A 20,745-nucleotide genomic window follows, 5' to 3' on the forward strand; every position below is an offset into this window, starting at 1 on the left:
GTGTGTATCTTAAATATGGTGTCGCGAGAGATCAGTTTATAAGTGCTGTAGTCTAAGCTATTTGTTAAATATCACTTTCAGGTTACGTTTCATTAGCGTGTACGACTTTCTTGGGGCAACTGGGCATTTGGTGATGCTATCGATGCTCGTGCGAACAGGACCGGAAAACCCAGCTGAGTATATGAGCTTGAAGTGACACCCTCCCCCCCCCCCCCCCCCCCCCGCACCGAACCACACACGGCATCGCAGCCTGCGCTGCAGTCACACACTCCTCTATGGGATAATCATACGGACTTTTTGTCTCCTGCGTAAAACCTTCAACATTTCAATTTCTTTCAGGTTTTTTCCCCACAAAACAAACCTGCTTAGCAGTTCAAATTGATTCAGTCTTTTTCCCCCCCTCAAATTACACTTATGACTGATAAGTATGGGTTCGGCGCCTGGCACACTGTGGAGAGACATCGTTATGGTCCTCATGTTCCTGTGTGATGGTAAGAGACCCGTTTGGTCCTAGTTTCCTCCTTAAACGCTCTGTGTTGGTTCCGAGGAGCTGCTTTCAGTGTTTCATTTAAAAGGAAATGTGTATTGCGATAGCTATATTGTATTAGCTACATTACATGCACCGCCTTTCGTATATAAATGATGGCGCGTTTACACTTGTCTCCCGTTAAGTTAAAACAAGTTCAACTTAAGACATCTTCCAGTGCAGCGTGCGGTTCTCCTGACTGTCGTGTGCATCTAGTGCGTGTTGTCGGGCAGTGATAGTCTGTAACAAAAGTTTAGGTTCATGTTTCTTCCAAGTATTTAAAAAACCAACTGTTCATATACTGAGTGGCTCATTTCAGTAAATTAATTCTTTTTAAACCAAATTATGACAATATCTTTTGTAAAATCATTTTGTGAATAGTATATCACGCAGTGAAGAGTGTGACATGGACTGATAAATTAATGAGTTATCACACGGGATATTTATGGTGAATTCGTTTTCTTTTTAGTTTTACATTATATGTCCGGTAGGTTCGCTACCGTCTTCTACCTCACTTACTTATTCCTCTTACTACCCCGTCTTCGTCTGAATGGGAGGACATCTCTCAGTTCCATGCTGTAAGCGGAACAAGATGCATTGTCTACAGAAGACGTGTGGCCTACTATGCCACATGGTTCATGCAAGCGATATGCACTGTTATATATCATACTATTATAATCCAATATAACCCCCATGCCCAACTGCACTAAACCCCCCTCTCAGAATAACTATATTTAAATTCTAGCTCATAGCTCAGGAGTTTTTCAGTGGCAGCATGTGGACAGTTGTATTAAAAGAGAATGATCACATTGTTGTAAATGTAGACAAAGCTAGAGGTTTCACTGCTATTTTGGCCATTCTGCATGTAGCTGTGTGGGCATATATGTCAGTGCTTCATTCCCACATTGCCATTATGCCAAGTGGTAATGAACTGAGGCTGGGCTGGGGCTCTTTGATGATGAGAGGCCAAATAAGAAATTAAGCTTTTAGTGTCGAAAGAATCCTGTGTAAATTACAAGGACAACATTCTGTCTTAACGGAAACAACAAATGCTAAGCATATTTATGATTAATGTTTTAAACGGTTTTAGGAAAGCTTTTAAAAGACTGTCAGTCTCACAGCAACAAGACCTATCTGGTTGCCACAGAGGGAGATTTTTCATACTGTCATCGGTGACTTTATTTAAATGTATTCAACACTAGGTTCCAATTTAGGAAGTTCAGTAGGAGTCAATCAAGGATTCATGGCTATATGCTTAGAATCAGAAGCTAAAGCCATGAAAGATCTAATCTGAAAGAAATTACTGTAGTCTTCAGATTATTACAGGTTACAGTTGATTTAGCCTTGCAAGTTCACAATTCAGGAATTTGTGTGTAATGTCAGAATAAAGTGACACAAGCACTCTGCAACAATGTATCCTTACATCTGTGTGATTAAATGTTAAATTTTGTTAGTTTGCATGATATAATTAAGCTATATGATGGTTAATTTTGCTGAGTGTCATCATTTTGAATGCTAATATAATTTCAGCAAAAATAATTTTATTTTGAACCTTAGCATAACAGCAGAAGTTGTTTGATCAGAATGTGTAAGCATCCCTAATGGTCAATAATGTTCTGGGTATTTTCTGAAGCATTTCCCACACATGTAAAAATGTCTTTGCTGTCTGAATACAAGAGCCAAACTGTACAATTTATAATTTTACTGCTTCGTATGTCTTATTCCTAATGTATAAGGAGGAGGTGTTTTTAGTGGTCTGTTTTTAAACATTCTGGTCATTTTTTTTTTTTTTGAAGAATTCAACATATTCGACTAGCTTTTCTTACCACATTCTGTAACCTTTCATGTTGTTGTTGCATTATCTTTCCACATGGTTTGGTGAAAGATATAGAAAGATGGCGTGCCTTTTATTTCAAGGTTTTAGCAGATAACCAGCATTTTGTTGTGAACACAGTTTTTGTGTCCTCTTCTCAAAAAGCTTCTAGGGTGTCGTCACTGGAGTGCCCTGCTTCCTAGTAGTGAGGGAGACAAAGCCAGAGTGGCAATCAGAGGGCAGGTGTTCAGCAGGTGTGCGGGACTCTGGGCAAACATGGTGTGTTTGTCTTCAGAGGGGAAAATACTGCCAGTAAAATAATAGAGCACACAGCTCTGATAACAGATGAGCCTTAAAATCCCTCATTAAAGTCATGGAGCAGTTGGCAGCTCCTCTTGCAAAATGGATCTCATATATTTTATGGCAAGTCATCCCTCAAAAATGGATGCTGAGAAAAAACAGTGAGATTTGACCATACTGGGCATTGCTGTAATACACCATCACTGTCTGGTGTCTCACTTCTGCGTTTTGACGTAGGCACTGCAGCTAGGTTACTGCAAGAGTTGTTTGTTCTTGGATTACTCATCTTTCTTTTAAAGAGCAGTTTTATGTTTATCCATTTTGTTTGTAATGTTTTTGCCCTTGATTTCAGTGTTACCCGTATCTGTTAGTTAGTTTTCTGTTCGTTTGTTTTGGTTTTGCTTCAGATATTTGCTCTTTAAAGAATAACACTATGGGCGGGGCATCCTGACCCAAAGATTTTGTATGCCACCACCCATCCCTAGCTGTTACCATGACAGTCTAACCTTAACCAATCACAGTAGTCCTATGAAATATTGTTTTGTCATGGAATGGGATATATCTTTTTAGTAAACATGGCTATAAGAAGGGAATATTTGAATATTTCAGTGTTTCTTTTCATGTTTTGACAAAAATGCATCAGTTGTGCAGACTACATCTGATGTTTCAATGAAAGCCCCATTTATCTGGCCTGACTTCATGTCTCAGGTAGCTGGAGGTGAAATTGGTAAGGAACAGAGCAGTTTCTGCACTACAGCATGATGTAATGATCATAAATCATTCAAGCATACCTAGATTTTCAAATAGTGTCTTATGAAGATCTTCATCTTCTTTAAGTGTATATCATTTGGAGTATAAAATTAGACCAAAATCCATAAATGATGTATATAATTTGTACCATATTCCTTTATCTTCATTTTAAGATATCCTGAGATATTCTATTTCAGGCCACAATGTAGTATTCACATTAAAAGTCAATGTTGTTGCATCTGTAGCACACGCAGATCATAATGTATCACTGAAGGATACGTCCTTCCTCTTCTCCAGTTATTGCATCTGTCAAATGTGCTTCATCATTGCAGAACTGACATATCGATATCCACATTCAATCCAAAATCCTTGTGTGTTTGAGTGTGTGAATCATTGATCTGTGGATCCATGGTCCTGACCCGGTTACCATATCTGTTGAACTGCACTGACTTCTGACCTTTTAAACTCTCGCCCAAGTGGTAATCTTCCATGATCAGGCCACAGGAGAGCATCTTCTGGAAGGGAAATAGTGGTTGTTCAGGCTCCCTAATCTCATGCCTGCATTAGCACAATCATTTTCATCAGCAGCCTGTGCTTTTGAGACAGAACAGACCGATAAATCTCATTTCATACATAACACTATTTGATTTAGCCACTTATTACATTATATGATTTAGTTTAGCTTGTGTCTTGAGTCATTGGCACAGAGCTTGTAAATCTTGGTTATTTTCCTGCCATTGTCAACACTTTTTGTATGATTGGTCAAATATCAAGATGGTTAGATAGTGCTGCATGGAACATTTTTCTTTTGTACAATAAAAATAACACAAAAATAATATTATAAAATTATTTTTGATTTAAAGCATAAACGTTTATACAAGCATTTATCACCTAACTATATGTGTTGCGTATATAAGGAGATAATCCTAACTAAATTGCAGGGAATATTTTGACATATTTTCAAAATATTGTGAATATTTGTGAGATATAGACTACACTACACTGACACCATGGATTTTCCACTCAAATTCTGGTCCTGGACTGTGTGTTGTTGGACTGTTTCAGTCTCTTTCTTTTCATGTTGCTCCATTTGATCAAAACAATAATTCACCACATATGTTATTAAGATTTTGTTGTGTGACCTCTAAGAATTGTAATTTAGTAAGTAAGACTTGTTCTTAGGGATGCATAAATACCATTTTTTTCCAACCGAGTACGAGTACGAGTACGTGTATTTTTGTACTTGCCGATACCGATACCGATACTTACATAGAATTAAGCAGTCAGGAGCATTATGTAATAGTTAGTAATGTAAAATAGTGCAATGAAATCAATACAAAACCAACATAAAACAGTGCATGGCCTATAATTTATTAACAATCACTAATCACCATGTCAACACAAAACTAATTTTTCAGTATTTTTACATTTTCTCTCGTCTAGCTAGCGTTTGCTGCAGTGTTGGTTGATGCCGTGTTCTGTTAGCAGTGAACTCCTCATGCTGAGGATCAATGACAATGATAACTAAAATAATTTATTATGAATAAATATAATATATAAATATTATTTATTATAAATAATATATATTTTTGTTTGTTCTTAATTATTAGGTCTGTGTAACTTCAATGTGTTCCACAAAGGCACTAACTGAGGAGATTTTCAGCCAATACGTGTAGCTACAACCTGACGCCAACTGAATCAATTTATAGCAAACTTTGGTTCAACTTAATCATATATTACTAGTGTGTACACTCACAGAGTTTAAACTGGTTTTTAGTATTGCACTGCATGATTTTTTATGTTTTACACTTACTTATATTAGTAGCACCGCGGAGGCACCGCGGAGCCACCGCGATTACATCATTTTCGGCGCGCGGACCCTTGCGCCGGTCGCGACGCGTCAAACCTTGCTCAGGGATTACGTCACACGCAGCGCAGTGCCGTAGTGCCTGTATATTTACATTTTAATGGTCCAATGAAGATAATTTAAAAACCAGGACATTTCCTCACTTAAAAAACCAGGGACAGGACGTGAAATACGTACATGTTGAGTTGTCTGCTCATTAGCATAACGTGGTTTACGTCCACTGGAAACAAGGTATCGGATGTTGGTATCGGAGCCTCATTTGCGATTACGAGTACGGGTAAATGGACATGGTATCGGGCAAATACCCGATACCAGTATCGGTACTCATGCATCTCTACTTGTTCTGTGACATTAACATTCTTATTCAAACCAAGATGACATTTCCGGAAAAAAGCATGGGGTCACACTGACAATTATGGGCACCTTACATTGTAATGAATGTATCATCTGTCATTCAGATGTCATCATTCAGACTAACTGTGGCTCATGAAGACTAACTGTGGCTACCTTTTGTAGCCCCGTCCCTGATCCTTCAGTTAGTTAAGGGTCACATTTCCATCCCATGCATCAGTGGAATCTAATTTGCTCTGGTGGAGGGACAAGGAGACATTGATTGAAATTACGTCCCAAGGGCATTTGCAGCTCTTGTTCTCTACATGAGTCTTTACATGTTATTTTCCAGTGGTCAGTGAGGCATGGTGTGCTTGACTGATCACTTACAACAATGAGCAGCCAATAGGAAGGCCCGGTTAGCTGGTGTGTTCCTTTTAATTAGCTCCTTAGCTGTTTAAAGATGACATGACTAAGCACAATATCACTGACTGTCTATTTTACTATGTTCTCCTTAGTTGCATACCAGGTGTCCCCAGACACATTTATAATAAGGAAAACAAAACAAATTGTATCCTTCTACTCCCCTTTCATCACTTTACTCTCCCGGGTGATTTCTTGCTCACTGAAACTACATATTTTAAAATGGAAGACGTAGCATATAGGAAATGCCAGCTGTTGATTGCTTAATTTCTCAAAGCTGCTGGCCTGTGTAAATTCACGTAGCCTACCTGCCAAATTCAACCATGCAGACAGGATATTAAGACACAGTCAGGAATCACTGTAAAAATGCATGAGCACTCATAGGTTAATGCAGTGGAGGAAATTTCCATCAAGGTTTTCCATTTAGTTTGGCCTATTGTCACAAAAATTATTAGTCAACCCGTGCTTTGTTGTTCTGGTTGGCTTTATCTGCAATGCCTATTTTATCTTTGTTTCAGTCTTACATTAAATATTTAACTTTCTAATAGATTTGCTGGTAATTGGGCTGGTAATGATTACAACGATAATAACATGTTGTTTAAAGATTACCAATTTGTCAGTCCTAATGTTCTGTGCCATCCCAAGAGATTACAAACCAAATTCGTTCACGTACAGTCCAATTAGACAAGGGTCTTTAAATTAGATTTCTTGATGACTGATGTCTGTTCTTGATGTACTATATTCCTTGCCTGAATACTGTAGACGATGATGAAGACGATGATGAATATGATCATAGTATTGTAATCATGGTATTGCAGTAAATTTAATGTTTTATGCTGTCTTTCTATTTAGATGATAAAGGTGATTACTGATAACCTTAGCTGAAACTGGAAAACCGAATGACTGAACTTTCTATATACAGACATAACCACAGACATGATGTGTATATTGTGAGAATGTTTCTTTAAAATGCATCTTCTGCCAAACTCCTGAATTTCTTTCATGTGCTTTAATGAGAAAAGTACAGTTCCTTTATTTCAAAATTAGGCACTGAATCACATTAATGGAAACACTTAGTGTAAGCTTTTCTCAAACATTACTTCTATATGGTATATACAGGATATTTTTGTAATATCCTTGTAATTTTTGTATTGTAGAACCCAGTCAAATTAGTATAATACAAATGAGTGTGTTATCTGGACTGATTTAGGTATTTCCATGGTAATTTACATTAAACTTAGAGTTGCTTTAAGTTCCATGGTAAAGATAAGATGTAAAGAACACGTAAAACAGGGTGAGAGGAATTTAAATATAATGATCAATAATAACAGTCCTTTATTGAATTGTAGCTTAATTGGCAGCCTTTTAGTTAATTAAATCGAGCCTGAGTAATGATTTTCACTATATTATATCATAAGAAACTAGAGTCAGCATCATTTGCTTTGAAGGTTGGCGTATTTAGTTCCTGTTCCTGTAAAAAGCATTTTTTTAGAATAAAAATTTACTGAAATTATATATATTTAAAAATTTAATTCACTAAAGATTGAAGAAAATTATCAGAAAATAAAAATATTGTATTGCATGCTGTGCATACTTTGGTTATCATTGCTTCTGCGACTTATCTGTGTATCTGTGTGGTTAGTTTTTGGCTTTTTGTGCTCTTCTTGATTAATAAAGCTATTGATTGGCTGGCTGCCAGACTGACTACTTGACTTCCAGCTGGTCATTGTTTGGGGACCGTCACTGGGTATGCTGACCTTGGCAAAAGAGCATGGGCCACGTTTTCCCACAGATCACAATACTTTGTTTAATGACCTCCACTTACTACAGTAGCCAACAGGGTCATCTGTGCTCAGCTGTTGTTTTCCTGTAAGGCATGAACATGGACTTATGGATATCATTCTGCAGTATTATCATGATCACTACACAAACATGTAGCCGTTATGAATAAAGTCAGCTGCAGCCATGATGCCACAAAAGAACAACGGGTATTTGCAATGAATGCATGTCTGTTCTTATGCCTTATATCATATGAATAGCGGTCTTTCAGTGATAAGTGGATTATGGGGTAGTAGATTCCTTGGACTGCTTGCCTGCTTCCGCCTTCTGTTGAGTTCAAGGGAATGGCAAGAGGCCCCCTGCTAGCTGCCAGCTCATGATCTCATAGATGCTAAATCTCTGTGGTGGAGTGTGCATTGCGCTAATCGAGTTCGTGCCTTCGTCATGGACGGTTCAGAGGACGTTCCTCATCAGCCTGCTCTCTCTGAGCATGCCTGCAGCACATGGCCTTCAGTCAAGCTCCATATCTTGCGTTCTCCATCCAGGTGTTCTCAGGCCACCATTCTGATTGTGGAACTGGTATTAGTGTGATTAGTATGCAGCATGCTTAATTGATTTGTTTCACATCGTTGCGTAAGATTGTGGCATCATTACAGACACGACCACCTTTCCATTTTCAAGTGGCAGGCAGGTAGTGTTTCCAGAAAAAGTGAAAAAGCTGAAGCTAGTGTGTGTGTGTGTGTGTGTGTGTGTGTGTGTGTGTGTGTGTGTGTGTGTTTGTGAGTGAGTGTGTGTGTGTGTGTGTGCTGTGATTAGAGTTGATTTGCCTGTGAACTGAGATCAATATGGTAGACGGCATCATACTCTTTACAGTCTTGACCCATGATGTGGTTGTCAGAGGTCAAGGCAGAGAGTGCAGTGTGTGCACATGCACTTTTGGCCTGTGTAAATGTAGAATCAGCTGAGTTGAAGCACTTATTGTACTAAGTGTCTTCAGTCAACCTTAACCTTATGTTATCCAGTTGTGCCAAAAATGCTCATTTGTGCTGTAAACATTTTTGCTCTGGGTTAGATGTATGATGTATTTCATTATATGTTCATGGCAAGAAGTGATTTCACACAGTATTCATTCCATTCATGTCAAATCCAAGCCGAAATTCTATGCTGGTTTGTGTCATTCATTTGTACTGTTTCTGGGCATTTGTGCTACAGAAAAAACAAGTTACTCTTACAAGTTCAGTTCACTATGACGTCACTCCTAGGAAATGACTAAATGACTTCTCTGTAACCAAATCAGTACAATCAAAAAATTTACTGACCCAAATTAGCACAATCAATGCAAACATATTTCTATGGTTGGTTTATTTTTTTTATAGATAAGGTGCCAACTTCAGAGAGTGAAGCTCTTCATGAGAAACATGCCTTCAAGCTCTTACAGATTCACAACCTTCTTCGTCCACCTTGAACACCTCCAGAAACTGCTCTAGTGTTATCACTCAACAATCTCTGCATGTACCACACTGCTTTATTGCTTGCAGTTAATCAGCTTGATATAAACAACCTACATTATATTGGCTTTAGTCCTGAAAAGCAATTATAATTTGAATGCTACACAACCACTTTAATAGTATATGGGTTTTGCTGACCCCTGAAAAGCGCAAGCTAAATTAGAAATTAGAAAATGGGTTGTAATTTATCATATTAACTGGGATATTTGTATATATAAGTAAGCATATTGTTAGTAATGGTGATTACATCATTTTTTTTTCTAAGAACATATCACACATTTTCATTAATGAAAGCAAATTGCATGATAATGAAAACATAATTATTCAATTCAAGAATAGCATAATAGTGCACACACCTTTCACTCTTTCAGCGATCTTCTTCAAGCATTTAGTTTGAGCTGATTTTCCGCCTAGCTAATTTCATCATTAACATTGTTTTGAACTTTGCATGCATAATTGGTAGTATCATCTTTTTTTTTTTTTTTACAAACTTTAAGACACACCCAAAGTATATGGTAAGTGGGACTGACTTTGATTATAGACACCTGGTAGGTCATTGTTGCATCTGTGTATGCAGATTTAAAATATCTTCATCTTTTCTTAGCATACCTTCACTTTATTTGTCTTGAGGAATCCACACACTTGCTCATTTAAATTCATATTAACGCTGCTTTTAAATTCTGATTGAGCAAATTATCTTCTCATCTATCGTCTCTTTTGTTTTTAATGACTTTGGGGGTAAAACGTCTTTTATCTCACTGTCTTTTCATTCATAATAGTGATTGAAAAAGACAATGATTTTAAAATTGCAGGATATATAATGGTTTGTTTGTTTCACTGTGTTTAAGCACATTACCTTCAATGAAAGTGACCGGCAACCTTACAAAGTAATTAAATTCCTTCTGTTGTTTGTTTGTGTCTCAGCAAGGCTTTTAATAAAAGAGGTTAGAGTGGGCCTCGAGTTTATCTCCATCCTTCAGGAAGGTGGGCCTGGTTGGAGCCATCAATCCGACCCCCTGTCATCCCAGCTCAGTTAAATTAAATCAATGTCTGAAACCAGAGCCAAGGCCTAAACTGCACCAACAGAAATAGAAAATCAAGTTTCGATGTCTGCTAATGACATTAGTGCGTTCCTAAGTGGCCGCCCACCGTCGTCGGACAGGAACACAAGAGGGATATAATTACAGGCCGAACACTCGCGGTTCCATTTTCCGGTAAAGCGCACAGGGCTGTTGTGGTGTTTTATAGATTAGGTTCTCCCCTCCCCCTACATGCTTTCCTTACAGGTAATGATTCATTTTTTTCACAGTATTACATTATCCTCCATAATTAAACTTTGCAAGGTGAACACAAGGAGAAACAGAAGCCATGTCATATTGACCATGTGTGAACTTCATTAGAAGAGTATGTGCCAATGTCACATGAGCCTCCGCTCCAGGTGACGCTGAATAAATGCTCAAAGCAAATGCTGAGAAAATTTCAGGAGGATGTGTTTTATGAACCTGCTGAGTACCTAACCTGCTTTCCTGAATGGCCGAGTTATATTACAGGACAGAAATACAAAAGTAGCTTTACAGATCAGATGTTACGAAGACTAAACCTGAAGGATCATTGGACACGTGCTGAAAGGAAATATGATTTTTTTTAATGCCACAGAAGTTTTGTTTTTGTCTAACTTGCCATTGTCAGTTCCTGCCCTGCTTAATATAGAAGAGACCTGGTGGGTCCCTGAAGCCAGTGGAGTCACCATCTTAACGTTAGAGCTATTTGCAGGTCTGTTAACATGTCTGCGTGTTTACCACAGGTTCCTCAGGACTCTACTTCCCCCAGAACATCTACAATGAGAACATTTATGTAGGCCAGCCAGCAGGGACACCTGTGCTGCAGGTACATGCCCTGCGGCAGACTTCTTCAGAGAAGCCCTACTTCCGTATATGCTCAAAGAAACCCTACGCACCATGGTTCCACATCGACCCACTCTCAGGAATCCTCTACATGAACAAAACTCTGGAATGGACAGATTTTAACACTAAATGTGAGTTTGAAAGATTTGCATTCCACAACAGACAGAATGTTATACCGTTGTATTTGATGGTCCTTAGTTCATTCAGCTCTAGAGCCCAGGGGAGGGTTGAACCTTTACCCAGAGATCGAGACGTTCCTTGATGTTGTGTAATGTTGTGCGTCCTCCAGCCACCAGAATGTTTGGGAATACAAAGAAGTTGAGCCTGAAAGTGGAAGCTGCTCCCGACTCTCAGGAAGCATCGTGCACTTACCGTCATAAAGTAGAGGTCTCCCTCACGTTCTTCAACGACACAGCGCCCTCTTGTGACCAGCTGCACCTGCTTACGCTGTGCTTCCCTGATCGAGACATAAACCCACACATCATAGAGAATCACATGCCAGGAGCTCTGAGGCAGCTTCGCCGCTTCACCCTTGCCTACCTGTGTCCCAACTACACCATCAGCTATGGGGTTAAATCAGGTACACACCAATACGAAGGGCCACTTACAGAACTACACATCATTACGGACCTAAAGTGTCATATTACCTTAAGCCCCAGTTCAGCGCTATTGGCATGATGTCTGCATTGATTTCTATATGTATTTTATTACTGAGTTTTCACTTCAGTTCTTGTAATAATAAAAATGATTTTATGAGCTCTTTTGAGTGTATATGAATATATACTGTATGTTGAATATATATATTTTTTTTTTCTCTGTAACAACACAAAATGTATAGCTACACTATTTAAGATAGATCAGTTTTTTTTTTATGAAAATGATTAAATAATTCTAACTTACTAGTGTACATGTAAATAATTGACCTTTACATGAAAATTAGACCTTTACAGCAAACTGTGAACTGCATAATTGCCTTTTATTGTCCTACATTGTTAGACTAGCAAAGTCAGCAAACGAGGCCCACTGCTCCTTTAACACAGAGCAATGTTCTTCTGCTCGCCGAGCGCAGAGACCCCGGTGCCATTTGAACTGAATGACTCCACCTCGGAGCTGGAGCAGGTGGCACCACTGGACCGCGAGGAGCAGGAGGCCTACCACATGCTAATAGTGTGCATGGTGCAGGTGGAGAAGACGCTCAACACACTGTTCACGCCACTTCATATCAGTGTCTACGACGAGGACGACAACCCCCCCTACTTCAACGGCACAGACACCAAGGATGTGCTCGTGGAGTTCGACCGCAGTGAGGTGGGAGGCTCGAGACCACCTGTACTTTTGCCTTTTGTTGTTCGAATTAATTTCAGTGAAGTTCAGAGTAAATCAAATGCACAATCCATCATTCGGCGATATCCACTCTGCTGAGGAGTGGCATTCGTCATAATTCGATTTCGCCCTAACACCAACTTCTAAAAGCATCTAAATCATGACTGTTAGCAGACGTACTTCCCCTAACATTGTCTATAACCTTGTCTCCTAACGCCTCCAGTTTTTCAATTGAAGTTTAACAAATGTTGCTTTTACCTTTGCAGGGCAGCGAATTAGGCATTCTGTATGTGTATGACAAAGACACGACCCCCATATTTCCTGAAGATCACAGCCTGAATAAGTTTGTAGGGACGCTAATGACTAAAGACTCTTGGATCAAAGACACATTTATCATTCAGCACACGTTCAGGGAAGAGAAGAACATCTTCAACAATGTGCGGGGGACAGTCCACGAGTACAGTAAGCAGCCCCTACTTCAGTCTCATCACTCACCGTGACTTCCTGTGGAACAGGAAACATGCGTCTCTCTTTCTCCATGCGTAGGGTTGAGCCTGAACAGGAACGTGTCCGTGGATGAGAAGCGCTCTGTCCAGTTTGACTACCTGGTCAATGACACCACACTCCCCAGCCCTGACAGAACTGTGATGCTGCACTTCAACGTCACCATTCTGCCCGTGAATATTCAGTTCAGCAACATCACCTATTTCTTTGCGCCCTTTCGGACAGCTACGACCTTCTCCAAGGTACATGAGTCATATGCCTTTGTAGTTAGTGTCATTTTGAGGAGTGTAGGTGGAGTTAGTGTCATTTTGAGAAGTGGTGGTTGGTGTTGTGTTGCTGTTTGAGTGAACGTATAACTTTGCACATATCTCCCATTAGTATGGAAATCTTAACCTACATGTCATTCACTTATTATTAAGATCACTCAGTTGTTATGTTATTCCCCTGGAGAGTAGCACTGTCTCTTCCTTGTGTGCCCTCTTCATAGATTGGAAAAGTATGTGTGGACAACTGCATGAAGTTCAAGGGAATTGATATTGTGTACTGGTTGGAGATGAGCGACAGGAGCATCCCCGAGGACCTGCAGGCGTGCTACACTGCGGTCAGCGTGGCACGGAGTCAGGAGGACATGTCCGCTCTCCTCTACGTCAACGACACGGCGCCGTTTGCCAGGCGTGACTGCCAGGAGCTGCAGTATGTAGTCGTTGCTCTGGAGCAGCAGAAACAGATCGAAGCCAAGACTCAGCTGCTCATCACGCTTAAGGGCAAAGGTGAAACCGCCTTCCCTCGTCTGCAAGACCCCAGGAACCTGAGCTGGGTTGTTGTCCTGTGGCTTTACTGTGGCTGTTAACTTTGTGGATTAGGGGTCATTTCATTTGACTTGGCCACTGTGACTTTTGAAGTGGTGTGGTTTTGAAGTGGACCTAGGTTTGATTAAGCAGTAGATAGGCGAGATGGTCTGTGTTTATTTAGCGCCAGCTTCAGCATCGTGCTCGGAGTCTGTGTCTGTGTTGGCTGTGTCTGTGAGTTACTGTGGCTGTGTTACAGCTGAGCTGAACGAGGATGGGAAACACGCACAGGCCTGTGCAGAGAAGAAGCGGCGTGGGGAGTGTGAGACATTGCGAGGCGTGGGATCTCCCACTGGGAGATGTGAGTGGAGACAAAACACAGAACCAAGTAAGACATGTGTTTGTCCCGGGTATTTATTCAGTTTTTACTTATCCAACATCGCTGTTCTATCTATCCATCCATCCATCCATCCATCCATCTTTATAATATACTACATCACTAAATTGTGCTCTATTACTGCACTATTACTGGACTGCACTGTAATATATCTCATTATGTGTTTTCAATTATTTTACAGATATTTCAGAAACGTACTCTACTTGCTCCCCAGACCTTAGCACATGCCCAGATGGCAACTGCGATGTGATCGAAAGCAAAAATGTAGACATATGTCCTCAGGATTGCACCCGTGAGCAAATTTGCAGATTGTGAGGCTGTGTTGTTTGTGTGTGTGCCTTGCCCATATTTCCTTGTACTTTAGCTGGAAACCCACACTAGTCTCTTGGCCTCTTGTCTAGGTAAGCCAGTTACTGGGGGCCATTACAAAGGGCTTATGCTTGGCATTAAAGCAGGAAATGGAATGTGCTATTGCTACTCTGAGAAATGCACCTGTGAACAAAATCATATGGAAGGTGAGCTGGGAGGTCTTTACGTTGTTTCCATCAACGAACCACATATTTTAAATGTAAAAAACGCACAAAAGTACTTTCAGCTCGGCATGTTCTGCAGAGCATTGTAAAAACTAGGCATTGTCTCTAACCACTATGATGCCCGTGTTTCCTTATGACATTAACTTTTAGACGCTATTCTCTCTCACTCTCAGAGGCAATATGTGATGAAATGTGTAAGACCATCATTGCCACAGCAGTGCTGCTCTCCTTCATCGTCTCCATCCTCCTCTCCTCGTACTTCATTCATCGTTATCACAAGAACACTCCCAAACCCCCCATCTCTTCAGCCGAGATGACCTTCCGCAGGCCCGCCCAATCCTACCCTATCAGTTACTCCGCCAACAATGTTCGCCGAAGCTCAATGGACTCGGTGGACAACCAGGTGGCCATTGACACCTTCAAAATTCCTGTAAGATCATTCGCCTGATTCTGCTCAACTTGGTATTTTTGTTTTAGTATTTTAGTTTCAGAGCCTTCATTGAAGTAGCAATTGATGCTCTTCAGTATTAATTTAAAAAATGCTGATTGTGGACAGTAATAAGAGATTCTGTTTATAACAACAGACACAAGGTTCTGTCAGGCTGACATCTTGTGCTCATTTTTTAATAGGAGGATCCAAAGTGGGAATTCCCAAGAAAGAACCTAGTTTTAGGTAAAACTCTTGGAGAGGGAGAGTTCGGGAAGGTTGTGAAGGCAACAGCGTTCCGGCTCAAAGGAAAGGCAGGATACACAACAGTGGCTGTTAAAATGTTAAAAGGTAAAACTAAGTACCAGAGCGTAACATGCTATGAAAATGTGTTTTTAGTATATTTAAAGGAATCCTGGCTGAGTCCCGGCCTCTAGAAAATGCTGATGAAAATTTAATACAATGCAAAAATGCAATTTGTTATGAAACATTTATGGTCTGACTTTGTGTTTGCCACAGAAAATGCCTCCCCCAGTGAACTCCGTGACCTATTGTCAGAATTCACCTTGCTTAAGCAGGTCAACCACCCACATGTAATAAAAATGTATGGAGCATGTAGCCAAGACGGTATGAAAGTTTTTTTTAATATTCTGTTTAATATATCATGTCATATTCCATAAATTGTAATACCATTTTTAAACTGTACTGAAACGACTTCGAAATATGGTCCCTTTTTTTCTTATGTTTTTGTAATCTGTCCAGGTCCGCTCTATCTGATTGTTGAATATGCCAAATATGGATCACTGCGAAACTTCCTGAGAGAGAGTCGTAAGGTAGGACCCAGCTATATGGGGAGTGATGCCAACCGTAACTCCAGCTACCTAGAGGATCCAGATGAGAGAGCTCTGACCATGGGAGACCTCATCTCCTTCGCCTGGCAAATCTCCAGGGGGATGCAGTACCTGGCTGAGATGAAGGTACACGGAGGCTCTCCGGCCTGGAGCTCTTCCATAGAACAGTGCTGTTCTCATTTAGTCTCATTCATTTGCAAATTGTGAATTTCTATAACAGAGCACTTGGTGCTTATGAGAGTACTTTGAAAGGGTTTATATATTTATTTATGTTGTGAATGTTTATCCTGCTTTAAATATTGAATATTCATGAAGCCTTACAAAAACCTTGTAATCTTAAAAAGTAATTTTCCTATTTGAAGCTCGTTCATAGAGATCTTGCTGCGCGGAATGTTCTGGTAGCGGAGGGGAGGAAGATGAAGATATCAGACTTTGGTTTGTCTCGGGATGTCTATGAGGAGGACTCCTACGTGAAAAGAAGCAAGGTATGAACGGAAGTGTCTAGCTTGCAATTAATTTTACATAACAGTGAGTAGACATCACCTATATATGGCAAAAAACAAGACATGTTGTTTGAAATGCATAAATAAGATTAATGGCATTATGAGTTGACACAATTAAGGTGTACATTTTTATCCATTTAAATGATACAAACCCAAAAATGTTGCTGGAAGTCATATTTCTGATACTTATATTTTTTTTCAGGGTCGTATTCCCGTCAAATGGATGGCTATTGAGTCCCTGTTTGACCATATATATACAACACAAAGTGATGTGTAAGTACTCACAACATCCATAAACACAAATAAACCATGTGTCTATTGTAGTGTGTGTCTAGCTCTCTGTCTCTCTCCCACACTCATTCTCTCTCTCATTCTTAGCTGGTCATTTGGTGTGCTGTTGTGGGAGATTGTGACCCTTGGTGGGAACCCATACCCAGGCATTGCTCCAGAGCGGCTCTTCAATCTCCTGAAGACAGGCTACAGGATGGAGAGACCAGAGAACTGCACAGAAGAAATGTGTGTTGATATGCATGCTACCAAACAGCTCCAACACACTTAATCAACTCAGCTTTGTCGGTTTAATCATTACTATCAAACTGCTAAGGAATGTCAGCATAGATTTGATATATAGTGTATGATATCATATTGATAATATGATATTATCAATATGATATCATTGATAATAATATGTATTAAGAAAATCAATACATATTTGAAACCAAGAAATTTTACAAGCCGTTAATAATTAAACAAACTTAAAAAAAAAAATTCTAATACACGTTATATTATCAAACCTCAAGAAATACTAACATGTTACTTAATGTGTGTGAAGGTGAAGTCTGAATGTTTTTCATTTTTTTTAAACAGGTATAGTCTGATGCTTCGCTGTTGGAAGCAAGAGGCAGACAAGAGGCCCACCTTTTCAGAGATCAGCAAAGAGCTGGAGAGGATGATGGTGAAAAGCAGAGTAAGAGTCAAGAAAACTGTCCTGCTGACACCTGCACAGACAAACAACACGATTAGCATGCGCATACATGCACACACACATCAAAAGGACACCTGGGCCTAAAGTATCGCTATGCCCAAGGCACTTGTACTTTCTTTCTGCTGCCATGCTAAATGAACGTTCGGGAGTGGCTGCACAAAAGCATAAAAAATATGTTCATATTTGCATGGGCCTGATTTCCCCTGGCACAACCCTGCACTTCAAGAAGATTTACTGGCTGATCAGATTCAGATTTGTTCCTTGTTGAGATGTAGATGTACAAATTTATTTTGATTAGTTTGCACTTAACCAATTACAGTGTGCATTGTTTCGGTTTATGTACTGGTATGTTTTACTATAATTATAAACATTCCTTAAGGTAAGTGTCTCTTACCTTACAGGAACAAGATCACTTTATGTAATGTTTTTTGTACTAATCAAGTATATTGCACAAAGTAGCTTTATCAATTAATGAATTTATTTATTTATAAAAAAAATTTTTATCTGTATACCAATATACCTATCTATATATATATATGTTTATGGATCATGTTTATGTGTATGTTTATGAAAATAAAGTCATTTTGAAAAACAATTAATTAATTGCTCAAAATGATGTGTAAGTTTTATTATATTAATATTAAAGCCATTCAGTATGTTCTTAAATATCATACCTGTTCTCTCTTATAAGGACTACCTGGATCTTGCAGCGTCCACACCTGCGGACGCCTTGCTTTATGACGACACCCTCTCTGAAGAGGACACTCCCCTAGTGGACTGTAATAACGCCCCTCTCCCTCGAACCCTCCCCTCCACTTGGATTGAAAACAAGCTCTATGGTAGAATTTCCCATGCATTTACTCGATTCTAAAACAATCAAAAATAAAATCTGTCTTTGAGTGGGTTGTATAGGGAAGGTGTGGTGTAACTGTGATAATGGCATGATAGCCAGAGAGTCCTGAAAGCTGCCCACGATTTTAAGTGGAGTGAGTGATCAGATTTCTGATTTTGGACCTGCTTCCGATGTACGTGAACAACTTTAAAGTTATTGAAAGGCCTTCTTAAGATTGCATATTGCTATTAATCACAGCCTACATTTTGTATAACTGTTTCAGATGTATATGACAAGATGATTGTTTTGTATGTTCTGCACTATTTTATTTATAGTTTTGTTTAGGTTTACATTTGAAACAGGTCCTGTCTATCTCAATCTTGATCTTTTTGGTATGAATCATATATGGATGTTCCCTGTAATATCATTAACATATTACAGAAATGAAGTGTTGATAGTTGATGGACTCTAACATGCTGAACAGAGACGCAGTAAGGCTTTTGAATTAAACTCTTCCATTAGGCATATGCAGGGCTCACTGCGCTTCAGAGACCCTACAAGCAGTGCACAGATCTCATAGGTAGCCCTTTAGTGTGGGTAGCAATAAAATGGCTATCTGTACGTTTTTATGCAGGCATCCTGAGGTCATGTCAGACATGTCAAGTGCAAAGACGTATTGCACTAGAAAATCTTCATCTTCATTTACGTGCTATATCAACAAGGATAACGTAGGACATACGACTGAGAATGCCTTCATACTGGGTTACTGACATGAATGTGATCGCATTCCATGTGAATTCTGGGAAATATGCAGAAAAATCTTCCCCGTACACCAATAGATATTTTATTTCGTCTATCTTTAATACTTCAAAGTGAACAAAATAGAGTTTCTTTTGAGAGCCTTACTGTCTGCACTCTTCACCTTTCTTTCCTCAGTGCAGAAAAATGATATGTTTTCATTTTTAGGCATGTCATACCCGAACTGGCCTGAGAAGAGCCCGGTACCACTCAACAGACTTGATGCCACTAACCCAGTCTTTACAAGATATGCCAATGATAGTGTTTATGCAAACTGGATGGCTTTGCCTTCTCCCGCAAAAATTTTGGACAAGCTCGATAGTTAAAAATCCAGAAATGAAATTAGTGGTGGAAGTGACTAAGAAGGGAAGATATGTAAATGTATATTGAACTGTATATAAATTATATGATGCTAAGGTTAGTTCCCTTTTATTTCTGCCTAACAAGCATTCTGTGACAGTGGCATTAGACTGCAAATTGGCTGGAATTACTCAACATGTAACATGCAGCTCTTAGGTATGTTAATCATTACCTCAAGCCCAGTTGGCCACGTTGTATCAATGCATGACTGTGCACAGTCTACTGTCCATGATAAATGTCTTTCAAGTGCCTGTGATGCTTCTATTATAGCCTTCAGTTAGAATGCAAGACGAAGACTTTGTTTCCAGCCCAGAAATGAAAGGGAGCTTCTTTACCATCACCTCTTGTAGATTTTTGCCAGTGACTGTACAAAGAGTGGATGCAAAGGCCATCTAGAGAAGTAAGAATGTTTCATAAGTGTAACAGGTACATGTACTTTTTGGCAAAAGTATAACACTGAAATTTGTATAAAAAGTATTAAAGTATCTCTGTGGTACCTTTGGGATATCAAATTGAATTTACTGAATGGGTATATTGAGTTTAGTGTCTCATGGCCGGTTATTTTATTTTATTATTATTTTTTTATTATTCCTTGTGAAGACATTCATTGTGCAAAGATTGTAATAATCTAGATAAGTGTGATTCCTTGATATGTTGTTATAACTATTAATTTGCAATCAATAAAATGTTAGAAGATGCTTGGTTCTGGCTTGTTTTATTATGTCTTCACTGCTTCATCTTAGCAGTGTTTGAATGATGAATAAATGAATTCAGGAATGATGCTGCTTATGCAATAGTAAGTCAAGCTTATGGTAACTCACATTCCCTTCTTGCATCATGATTAAAATACACAGTGTATAAAATACTGCGTAAGGGAAGCATGAACTACCTTAAAATAAAATACCTTAATCAAACACAGTTTACAATCTACATGCAGCCAGCCATATCCAGCTGGCCAGTTCTGGGTTGTTTTAGAAATCAAATTAATTTTGGCTGTCACCAATTGGAAGGAAAGTTTTTCTACATTTTATTTTGAAGTTTCTATTATTATTATCATTAGGTGTTGCTGTCCCATCATGTCTTTGTTCAACTTTATATAGAAATAGTAACACACTGTATACTGTAATGTAAACAGTAATGATGTTTGAGTATTTTTTTAAATAACATATAAAAAGAAAACAAAAACTTAGATGGTCTTAAGTGACAGTAAATAACACGGCCTTGATTGACAAACCGTTTTAAGA

The 20,745-nt window shown here is 39.1% G+C and overlaps 1 protein-coding gene across 1 annotated transcript; it reads left to right on the forward strand.

Moving 5' to 3' along the window:
• Positions 1–250: 250 nt before the first annotated feature.
• Positions 251–20,167, forward strand: ret (ret proto-oncogene receptor tyrosine kinase). The gene is made up of 20 exons (XM_076974584.1): positions 251–491; positions 11,101–11,331; positions 11,490–11,780; positions 12,270–12,508; positions 12,790–12,985; positions 13,070–13,269; positions 13,515–13,797; positions 14,075–14,203; positions 14,394–14,504; positions 14,614–14,727; positions 14,919–15,175; positions 15,376–15,523; positions 15,692–15,799; positions 15,935–16,149; positions 16,386–16,508; positions 16,729–16,799; positions 16,905–17,042; positions 17,394–17,493; positions 18,203–18,350; positions 19,310–20,167. The coding sequence occupies exons 1-20, from the start codon at positions 428–430 to the stop codon at positions 19,465–19,467; spliced, it is 3,324 nt and encodes a 1,107-aa protein (XP_076830699.1). The 5' UTR covers positions 251–427; the 3' UTR covers positions 19,468–20,167.
• Positions 20,168–20,745: the final 578 nt, after the last annotated feature.

The sequence above is a fragment of the Brachyhypopomus gauderio genome, chromosome 15, assembly GCF_052324685.1.
Source record: "Brachyhypopomus gauderio isolate BG-103 chromosome 15, BGAUD_0.2, whole genome shotgun sequence".
NCBI lineage: Eukaryota > Metazoa > Chordata > Actinopteri > Gymnotiformes > Hypopomidae > Brachyhypopomus > Brachyhypopomus gauderio.